This window comes from Grampus griseus (assembly GCF_964374135.1).
Source record: "Grampus griseus genome assembly, chromosome: 6".
Lineage (NCBI taxonomy): Eukaryota > Metazoa > Chordata > Mammalia > Artiodactyla > Delphinidae > Grampus > Grampus griseus.
The window spans coordinates 68199003-68210900 of NC_139000.1; the positions used below are offsets into that span (position 1 = coordinate 68199003).

At 41.0% G+C, this 11898-nt stretch overlaps 1 protein-coding gene across 3 annotated transcripts in view; it reads right to left on the minus strand.

Annotated features, from left to right (window-relative positions):
* The window catches only part of SLC24A2 (solute carrier family 24 member 2), a gene marked incomplete at both ends in the record, with an annotated part of 241590 nt that extends 232531 nt beyond the window's left edge, over positions 1-9059 (minus strand). For 2 of the 3 annotated variants that reach the window (XM_082657195.1, XM_082657194.1), the window contains one exon: positions 8127-9059. In XM_082657195.1, coding sequence (XP_082513321.1) covers positions 8127-9059 — 933 coding nt within the window. Of the gene's footprint in view, positions 1-8122 lie in introns of all 3 variants that reach the window. The other variant, XM_082657193.1, reaches the window with a different exon arrangement.
* Between the last annotated feature and the right edge of the window lie 2839 nt (positions 9060-11898).

Below are 11898 nucleotides of genomic sequence, written 5' to 3' on the forward strand. Positions count from 1 at the left end.
AGATTATAGGCTATTTAAATTTTTTTGTATTTTGATGTGTTTTTATAATCCTGTACAATGAATATATTACTTTAAGTATCTGGTAAAAATATTATTTAAAAGGCAAATCTACAATTTAAACTTTCTGTTAGAATTGCCTTTTACATTTGATTTGACTCAAAATTTGCCATTGGTAGGATCTGTTGATAAGGAGTTTTATTACAACGTCAGGCTATATTAAACATTCTGAAAGTATACAATTAAAACACGTATTATCATCCCTTGTTATATGCATTATCATTTGACAAATCCAAAGTCTAAAACACAATTTTTGGCAGTATGATGATTAAACATTCAGAGAAACCATTTTCACTATATACACCTCAAATTACTGGATACTATATTCTTTGATATATTTTAAAATTACCCAACTATATTAGTGAGGAAGCAGGGATTTCTTAGAACCTAGAACACCAACTAAGCACAAATCCAGAGGGGTCTGTGTTGCTTTGCTTCTGAGGTATTTGCCATTCCCCAGTGGTCAGAAACTAGGATTGTAGAAGCTACAAACATGAGGCCTGATAGGGAGGAGGTACTTCAGGGGCCTCCACTCCCAATAAGCTAGAAACCCTGAAGGGTGGACACTCTTAGTGGGTGAATAAGGAAAAACAAACCTGCCTACTGAAGGGAAATAGTAGAATGTGCCTATTTTGGCCTTAGTTTTGAGTGGTACTGAAAAAAAGAGCAAGAAAAAAGAGTCTCCCTTAAGAATTTCTAAGCACAGCCTCACTCCTGGCTTTGGAGTCTGAATTCACACTACATGGGTAGAAAAAAGTCAGACATTTAGGTTAGAATGGTTCCAGGTTGGTTGGGCTCCCGGGAACTTGAGAGAAGAGCAAACAAGTCCTCTCTGTTGGGATACACTTAGAACCGAGGCCTCAGTGACTCCCTACAGGTCAAGTTCCAAGAAATATGAGTTCAAAGTTTTAAAAGAGGGCTTCTCTGGTGGCGCAGTGGTTGAGAGCCCGCCTGCCAATGCAGGGGACACGGGTTCGTGCACCGGTCCGGGAAGATTCCACATGCCACGGAGCGGCTGGGCCCATGAGCCATGGTCACTGAGCCTGCGCATCCGGAGCCTGTGCTCTGGAACGGGAGAGGCCACAACAGTGAGAAGCCCGCGTACAGCAAAAAAAAAAAAAAAGTTTTAAAAGAAATCACTAAATACATAAGAAAGCAACCCCACATGAAACATAAAACAACACAACTAGATCTGCAAGGACACTAACACTAGAAATACCAATTATGAATTATAAATATACTTAATATGTTTAGAAAAATAAAAGAAGGCATTAAATAATAGAAGAAGAAGAAACAGTGAAAATCAACCTGACAGTGGTGAAAAGGAGCCACAAAACCTAGAAATGAAAAATATAATAATTACAATTAGAAACTAAACAGATGAGCACCAGAGCAGATTAGACAAAATTGAAGAGAAAATTAGAAAGTAGAAAGCAGATATAAAGAAATGATCAACAAGAAGAACACAGAAAAAGATGAGTAGTTAAAAGACATGAAGAACAGGTTGAGATGGTATAACATATATCCAATCAGAATTCTAGAAGATTATGGGAAGAATGAGGTGGAGGCCAAATTGGTGGAAGGCACTAATCCTCAAATTCAAGAAGTCTAATGAATCACAAATAGGGGATAATTAAGTGAGAAAATCACACCTGTCATGGCATCAGGAAAATGCCGAATACCAAAAACAAAGAGAAAACCTTATAAAGTAGTCAAAGAGAAGAGACCAACTTCTTACAAAGGAGCAACATTCACACCAGCAGCAGTCTTTTAAATGGCAAAAGTGGAAGTCGGAGACAGTAGAATTATTATTTCAAAGTGGAATGAGAAAATAACTTTCTACCCACCAAAGCTATCCTTCAAGAACAAAAGTAAAATAGATCTGTAAGCAAATAAAAATCAGGAGCAGATACTATTAACAGATTCTTGCTAAAGGAACTTATAAAGAATGTTAGTACAAGAAAAAGTCATAGAGAAAAGGTCTGATATGAGAAAAGAAATGAAGAGAAAAACTGGTAAAAATGTGGATACTTCTAAAAACATTGATGGCATAATGTCTAATTTGTAGGATTTAAAAAGTGAAGATTATACCTCAATAAAGCTGTTATAAAACATCAAGGTAGAACTTAAATTGTAGACTTCAAATCATTTACATTGGGGGAAAGGAGACTTAGTTAAAACGCTCTAAGGCCCTTAAGATGTTTAGCATGAGTGTAAAGATATTAGCTTTACACTCTGTTGAGTTAAATATATGCATTAAAATTTTTAGGGTAAACAGTGAAAGACTAGAAATAAGATGTATAAACTCCAAACTACTAATGGGAAAAGCAGATTTAGAAAAAAATCAATCCAAAACAAAAGCAAAAAAAAGTTATAAAAAATAGAAAGTTTAAAATAGCATGATAGAAAAGAATCCAAATGTAATAGTAATCACAATCAATGTAAATAAACTAAACTTTCCAGCTAAAAGATAATGATTGTCAAACTGAATTAAACAAAATGCTGCTATATTCTGTTTACTAGAGACTTAACCTAAAACAAAAGGAGGTTGAAAATAGAAGAATGAAGAAACTAAACCAGTCAAATCCACACAGATGTTCTTGACTCATCTTTGAGCAACTTAACAATCTCATTCCTTGTTAAAGTTAAAATACAAATTATCTGGTTCTAGGAAAAAAAAGGGGGAGAAGGGAGGCGAAAAGGAGAGAGGAAGAAAGGAGACAGGAAGGGAAGTGGTGATAAGTCCTCACTCTCAACATTGCCAGGATTCACAAAGTTTAGGTCATCTCTTGCTGGAGGAACCAGAGTAGCTAGGGAAACAGCCATGGGCAATCTGCCCTCTGTGTATTAAAATCCACTGGGCTTTCTGAGTCTGTCAAAGTGCCTCCTTCACCCTTTGAATCATATGCAGTAACTGAAGGGTTTGCTTTTAACATAAGTAGAGGGAAGCAAAACAAGGAAAATAGCACCATGCTGTATCCCTAGATCAACAAACAGACTGTGATACTGTGATTTATAAGAAATATATATATTTGGTCATTCAGATGACCAAAATATATTTCTCATATATATTTGGTCTTGGTTCACAGTTCCGGGCTCGAGGCTCTCAAAACCCCTGGAATTTCCTAAGTGTGGAGAGTGATAAAGGTGTCGTTTTTTTATGTTAATAAGACAACTTTAGGAAAGCACCTAAGGATGGGGGCTGGTTGCCAATGGAGCCAACTGTGTGATTGAAGGGTGGGACTGAGGAGAGAGGGGCTGGAGGTCAAATCAATCGCCAGTGGCCAATGATTTAATCAACCACACCCACGTAATGAAGCCTCCATAAAACCCCCCAAAATGGCAGAGTTCAGAGTTGGTGAACACCTGGAGGTGCTGGGAGAGTGGTGCCTGGAGAGGGCACAGAAGCTCCATGCCTTTCCCCGTGCCTCACCCTAGACATCTCTTCCAGCCAGCTGCTCCTGAGTTATATCCTTTTATAAGAAACCAGCGATCTAGTGAGTGAAATGTTTCTCTTAGTTTTGAGAGATCCTCTGGCAAATTCATTGAACCCGAGGAGGGGGTCACTGGAACCTCTAACTTACAGCCAGTAGGTCAGAATTACAGGTAACAACCTGGACTTGTGACCTGCATGGGGAGTGGGGGCAGTCTTGTAGGACTGAACCCTTAACTTGTGGAAAACTGATGTTCTCTCTGGGTGGACAGTGTCAGAATTGAGTTAAATTCTTGGACACCCTGCTGGTGTCTGAAAATTTCTTGGTGTTGGGAGGGAAGCACCCCCTACCCAACCCCTACACGTTTGAATTGGGTCCAGGAACTCAAAAGAATGCTACAATCACAGGCATCTAGTCAGTTAAGAATTTTAGTGCCTATATTTTCTTTCTTTTGAGGACAGAGAGTTTCCAAGTCTATCAAGTAATACTCACTATAAGGATGATCTCACTGAAATCTGTACATTAATTTTACTAATTTACATACTAGGTATGGAGGGGAAACAAAGGTTGAATTTATAACATATTCTTTGCCTTAAGAAGGCTTGGGACTATACATTTGTATTTATATAATTGTTTATGGTTTAGCATCTTACCAGAAATACTTCACTTTATGAAGTTTATAATATTGTTTCAATTTCGATTTTCCCATGATCATTAATAACAATTTGCATTGCAAACACTCTGCTGGCAAGCAACTTTTCAGGAACACACAAAATGAATAAAGCAAGGCACACCTAAATTACTAAGTAGCCTGCCTTCAACTATCCAGCTTTAAGCATCTTTATTTAGACCATTCCCTTCATTTGAACTGGGCTGACATGCTGTCAGATTACAGTGCCAAGTCTAAGAAGAAGTTAAATACCATGGACAGCTGCTTTCTAGGCCAATGACAGCCTAGCACCATAGCAGATCAGGGGACCTCAGCAGGCAGGCCAGGCACACTGCAAAACATGCCAGATGCCCTGAAACTCCATTGCTTCACATCCTGCAGGATTCAAATTAATTCCCAACCAGCTCTGGAGAGGTTTTTGGAAGATAGTCCCAATCATTTATAAATAAAAATACCCTTAAAACAAAAATCTCTGCTTAGCATAGATATTTCTAAACCACAGTTTACGAAATAAACTTTCAGGACAACAAAGGCATTTGAAGGTTTCCTTGGAGTTTATAATAATGTCTTCCCTGCATACGTTCACTGTATATGAAATTAGGCTTAAAAATATTATAATATGACAAATACCACATGCCCCTAAGGGAGACAACAGCCTGCTTAACTCAGTGATTCACTGGCATGAACTACAATCTTCAAGGAATATTTTGAAATTCTCAAATTTGAAATAATTTATCCTGATTCACTTTTCATTTAAGAACAAAAGATGAAAGGAAAGGAACTAACACTTAGTGAACAACCCACATTTGCCAAGGACTATGTTAGCTGCTTAACATTCATTTCTTCATTTAGTAATTTTCCCAACTTTATGAAGTAGGTATTATTATTTTCATTTTCCTAATTAGGAAAATGAGGCTCAATGAGTTTATGTGACTTCTCTGAGGTCACAAGTCTTATTATACACCTGGGCTAACACCCTTTTTCCCTGAATCAAAGCCCAGGATCTCCTTACCATGTCATGACACTACACGACATTTTTTTAAACAATAATATTATCACTAAAAGATGCAATAAAAATATCAAATTAAAAAACCAAACACCAGGTGGAACAGTTAAATAAAATGGGAAACTATTACTTTAAATATGAGAAAAATGTTTGTATTTTCTAATTTTTGATGCTCCACTGTTGCCCCATCATCAATAATGAAACCAAATTAAGATTTTCAACTGGTCCAGGAAGCAAGCAGTTTCAAAGATATTTCACTGTCTACAGCCCAGCAGAATTGATGAGTTTTTAGTAAGAACCATTGATGACTTGTATAAAAATATCTAAAATGTTTCCTCCACTTTCCCATACTCCCCTCTTCCATAATTGTGCAATTAAGACAATGAGGTAGCTTTGCCTAAAAATATGCTTAGTATTTTGCTTCCTAAACTCTTGTACAGTACATTACTCTCTGTGAAGACTCCATTGAGGGCTGTCTTTGGCTTGGGGTCTTTTTCTGAGTGTTCTGATGATGTTAGAAGCACTGACTTAGGTAGGAAAGGTGGAGTATACAGCCAGAAATCGACTTTGCAGATCAGAGAACAAGACAGCCAAGCTCAAAGACTCATCCCTCCTTGAGACACCTTATGTTCAGTGCTTAGAGAGCAAAATCTCCGTAAGATTCTGAAGTCAGACATCTGATAAAGACCAACTGCTGAAAAAATTTTTTTCCAACAATTATTCAAAAGTGAAATTGGCAAGGTAAAATTTCCTAAAGGAAATCACACATCATTATGTACTGTTCCACCTAAAAATATCTGTGTTCCAGCATACCGAACAAGACTTAGCTATGTTAAAAAATTCTGGTCCCATGAGAATTTATAGTTCAATCTAGTTACTGAATGACAAAATAAATAATAATGATTAAGTGGAATAAACTAAAGCTATTTGGTGCTCAAAGGAAAATAATAAAATGAACATATTTTGGAGGTAAATCAGAAACAGGAGATATAGTCATGAATATAATTTGCTTTCTTTTTCAATTAGGTAAATCCAGAATTCCAAAATTTTTAAAATGCACAATATTAAGCATAGCAAAAATTATGGATATGAGTAACAACTTTAAGGAATGCCAGCCTAAGTTATTGACTTTTAAATTACCATTAAAATGACATGACAGTCACCTAATATAGTAGGTAAAAATCCTGCAAGAGCTGATTTAATGAGTGACATAATTTATTAAAAACCTTCTGTAAACCATATTTAAAAGGTTATTACTAAATGCACAAAACCACCTCCTTCCTCCCTATCAGAAGACAAAATCCCCCTGCAATCTTCAATACACCATTGGACTGCTCTGCAAATTCCTTTTTCATACACGTTGCCAACATAACCTTTAGCCGAGTCTGTGCCTAAGTTAATAAAGTTCCACTGCGGCATACCAAAACGAAAAAGTACTGAGTTCTCAAAAAGACTTTTTAGCTTTGATGGGCCCAGGATATTTATAAGACACCAAATCATTCCCTTGCCTCTAAAAAACAGGCCTTTCCCTTAGCAACTGTTTAGCATTCTAATTGGAATACACACGTAGACGACTAATGCAAACCACTCAAACTTGTAGCCAGTCTTGAGGAGATGGCTTGAGGGATCATCCTTTGGGCTACAAAATTAGATCAGGGACTGGGCTCCAGTGATGACCCTGTCTTACGCCCTCAAGGATACAGACTCACTATCACATCTGAATGCTTATTTGCCACGATTTTTTTTTTTTTTACTACAGTTTCTAACAACCAACCATACACTGAGTGATACGTTAGAAAAAATACAGTATAGAACATTTCTTTTTTGCATGGAATAAATAGAAATATTACTAGTGGTTTTTTTGTCTGTGCTTTGCTTCTATTTCACGGCTGCTACAAAAATGATGGATGGTCATCAAACTTGAACATAAAGGAATTATGCTAAATTAATATCATTTTTTCCTTCATTCTGGACAAAACATCTCACCCTCCACTCAACATCCGTTTTTTGCATACATGAGAATTTCCCCAGATGCAAGTATGAAAAGTCTGCATATGTATTTTGTTTTACTGTTTAAAATCACATTCCGAGACGACATTCCAATGTTAGGATATAGATCAGAATAGCATTACTCTACTTAACAGAAAATTTTATTGATGTGGCACATGGATTATTTTTAATAATTAATCTATATTTTTGCAGATCGATTTCTTCTAAGCTCTTTACCAACTTGCTTGCTACTTAAGTGGTAGGATGGCCACTAAAATGTCATTAAAACTCCCTCAAATCCTACCATAAAAAATATTTTGGGTCATGTTTATCATGGCGTGCAAAATGGGCCCTCGAGCTACAGAGGCAGGCAGCATGGCTTGCCACTGACTCTTTCACATATCCCGATCGGTGCCTGGTCGAGTGGTCTGAAGCACTATTGTGTGCATCAAGAAGAATGGCCAGGACCCATTCTAACGACCAGTCCTGCTAGGCCCTAGGCTGCTGACTTAAAGATCCAGCTCTGCTGACACAAACAAACTTTCTTCGCTAAGCACCTTTAAAGAGATGGTTCTTGATAACTGTCACACGTTCATTTAAATCGAAAAAGCCCTGCAACTTGCAAGGCACACACACACACTTTCCCATGAAAATAAAACGGCTCACAAAAATAAGAAAATAAGCGACAAATAACTGCTGCGCCTGCTCTGAGAAGCTTATGTAACCTATATTTATAAATGTTTTACTCTGAGGCAAGTAGCTTGAGAACTTAGTAGACATTCCCCAGAATACCCCCCAAATTATTTTTCCCACTGTCATGTTGGTCTGGCTGTCAAAGAAATGCATAAAGCACCCTGCTATTCATTACAGCCCCAAACACCGTCCCATTTAAAAAGTGGCAGATCTAAAAAACATAAGAGTTCAGAGCTATGGTCAAGAAGACATTAAATAAACAACCACCACCACCAACCTTTGCTTGGGCCTCTGGTGCTGTCACCTTGACGACTTTGTTGCGGTTTATCATTTGCTTCACCCATCTTTCTACTTGGACGTTGAATTTCATGAAAACCACATAGCCAAAGTAAGCTGTTAAGAGAAGCAAGCTTTCCCACCACATGATAAAGTTATCCAGGAAAAATATGATCAGCATGATCAAGTCAATGATGTAGAAGGACACATCCCGAAAGAGTGGCCACCATGTCAGGTTTAAGATTTCTCTGGAAAACAGAGCACACATGCCAATGACAAAGAGGATGTTGAACACCGCTGAGCCCACGATTGTGCCAATGCCAACATTGCTGTGAGCGATAAATACCCCTATGAGAGACGTGAAAAGTTCTGGGGCTGAGCCCCCGGCAGCCATAAAGGTGGCTCCAGCCACATCATCAGAGATGCCCAGTTTTTCAGTGATGACAGTCAAAGAGGGAACAAAGAACTCATCACAGACAATGGCTAAGGCTATGAACATGTAGATCATTCCAATGACATGGAGAATGATGGCACCTTGTCTCCGCTGCTCGAGGGAAAAGATGTCTCTTGGGTAGTCTCCTTGGGCATGATCTGTACCATTCTCAGATTTGCCTTCCTGAGAAACAGGTGGCTGTGGCGTATAATCTCGAATCTTGTCATTTAAATCTAAGAGAGTTCTTTGACGGTAATCGTGTGCTACCCTGGGGCCACTTGCACCACTGGCCTCTCCTGTGCTCGGTGTCTCTGTCTCAGAAAAGGCACTGATTGAAAACGGAACAGTGCTAATGGCTACCAGGCCCATGAAAAGGCCTAAGATTCGAATCAACTTCAGTTTTTTTCTGACATTATAATGTCTCCTGCAGCCAGACGGTGACTTATCTGAACACCATTTCTCAAGGAAAGAGATGGTGGTGGTGCTTTGGTGCAGATCCATCCTGGGTCTTCTGGTGGATGTGGTGGTCTTCGAATTGTACACTCAACCAGATGGTTCTTTCATACTTTTCCTCACTTTACAGTTAACAGTGCTTCTGGGGTGCTTCCACAATCAGGGATTCTTAGGCTTCACATGAAATATTTTCAACATTTATGCTTAAATAAAAATAAAAACAAGGATATGTGAATCGTAAAATCATGTCTTTTTTACAAAACAACTTGGCAGATATGAAAAAATCCTATCCTATAGCCATGTGACCTTGGATTAAGTTCCTTAATTTTTCTGTGCCTCAGTTTCCCCATTTCAAAAATTAGGACAATTACAGCACCTACCACCATGTGCTGCTTTGAGGATGAGTTAAAAATACATGAAGCATTACGAGTAGGACGTGACACATACTAGGCACTTATGACAGTGTATGTACAAAGGCAAACATTTTGGTAAATCCAATGTTAGACATAGACTATGTATTTGTGTCTGTTAAATACAAAAATTTTATAGATGTAGATGGAAATCTTTATTTATCCCACCTTAATTCATGTAACAAATAACCTCCCAGGGCTAAAAAAGGTATCACTTCCTTTAGAATTATCTACGTATTTGACAACCAAAACCACTGTCTTTTCTTTTGGTCCAATTATATAATTCCAGTTGCAGGCACACTTTTCTGATTAATCTATCACTTGGCAAGGGCTGAGTGTTGGAGGAGACAGCACTCTTTTCCTGCACACATAAAGATCTCAGGATCCTATTTTTCATGGAAAGCCCCTCCTATAGCAAATGCAGAAAAGTAGCCCTTTAAAAATTTAAGTTTACAAAAGAATGTTCTGATGACATGAACAAACTGTCTTCCCTAAATATCTAGACATTGTATTCAGCTAAAGCTTATTTTAAAAAACAACCTTTAGTCGTATTTAAAATAGACAACTTAGTAAATCAAACAACTTCTAACAAGTAGGCTACTTCAAGACATCAAATGTGTATTTCATAAACAATATGCAAGCTGCAGTGATACCTCTGTCCACAAAATCTGCCAAAAATAGCCCTGACACTGACTCTCTAGTAGGTAAGATACCCAAGCAGTTTTCATTCTCTGTCTCCACAGAGAAGGGTAAAATACCCACACATGACAGCTGATATTCCGAAGGTTCCCCTTTTTAATTTTCTTTAAAAAACAGTTTTGTTTTGGGGTTTTGGTTTTTTCTTGTATCAACGATTTCATTTTAGAGGCATTCGCTGAGATCATCTCAGGTGTAAAATAAGCTAATTAAACACACGCCAGTGACACACTGAGATTAGCTGGAACTCAGGTTTGCAGAGGGAGCCCAAATCAAACCAGGCTGAGATGCTATTACTCCTGAGATAAACCTAACCCAGCACAGAGATTCTCAGCTGGCCTGACAGATGTCTATGCTTAGCGTGAACGATTAAGCAACTCACTGCGCTCGGGATTGTCACAAAGCTCGGCCGGGGCAAACGTCAGGGACAGACTCAACTCCCAGGGTGCGCTATCGGCTCCAGCCTGAGCCGGGCTCGACCTGCAAAACCCACCGCTCCGCCGGCGAAGTGCACCCCCAGCCGCGCCCCAACTTTGCCGTGTGTGGTCCCAAACTTTCCCTGGTGGGTTCATAGGAAAATAAAACTGAAGGACAGACGCCCCACTAGCGAGCCAGAGGCTGGGATGCAGTTTGAGGAGGGGCTTGGCCGTCATCTTCCCGAATCGTTGGTGAGTAGGTGGGGAAGGGGAGCGCCCCTCTTTGCGCCTTCCCCGACTGCAGGCCCTGCCCAGCGCCCCCTACCCCGAGCCGGAAGCAGGGGCGGTTGGGGTGGGAGAAGTCGGGGCTCGGAAACCCCGCCCGGGAGCGCAGAGAGTTGGCTAACTCCTTTCGGGGCCTGGGGCACCACGTCCACCGCGGAGCTACCTGTGAGCCTGCAGCGGGATGCGCGCAACCGGGATACGGGGACAACGACCACTGCGGCCACCATGCCTGGCGGCTGGCCGGAGCTCGACCGCCCGCACTTACCGGGATCCGCCAGGAGAACGCGCACACGGCGGGGGCCCGAGCGCGGCCCGCCGCTCCGGTCCTCCGCTTTCTCCGGCCCTCCGCCTCCTCGCTCCGAGGCCCGGGCTGCGGCTCGCACTCGCCGCCGCTCTCGCCGTCCGGGGCTGGGCTGGGGAGGAGACTGAGCCGCCGCGAGCCCCGCGCGCCGCCTCTCGTGCTGCCGGGCCCCCTCCGGCCCCTCCCTCTCGCCTCCGCGCGGGGAGCGTGGCCGCAGGACGCTCTGCTCCCGCGCTCTCTGCTCCACGCCTCCTGGGCGCAGAGGCGACGCCGGCAGCCGTCCCTTCGCAGATTTCTCTGCAGTGAGGACGGGGGTCAGGATTTGCAGGCGAGCAAGGACGGAGAGGAGAAATCGTACAGGACGGTGACGCGCCTGATTACCAAAGCCTGAAAGTGTTGCCAACTTTAGGGTCATCTCTGCTGGGCCCCTCCTCTCCAATTATCTGCAAAAAGTGACAGCAGTCACACATTTAGGAGGCCATGTAATGTGTAATGGCAACAAAGACGATCAGTGAAAAGGCAAGAAGGGCTGCAGGGTTGTATGTTCAGGCCCAGGGTTTCTGAGGTCTCTGGTTTGGCTGGCTGGGACACTGAAGGATCTTTAGTCTTGCAGTCGGACCTTTAATTTCATGGGTGATGAAACTGAGACCCCAGACATTGTCATTTTGAGTCATAGACAGCGTTCGTATGCTGGCCTCTGGACTCCAAGCCCAGTGAAAGCAAGATCCCCCCACCACAATAAGTTGAGCCAGGCTTGTTGGGGACTGGAGGCAAGAATC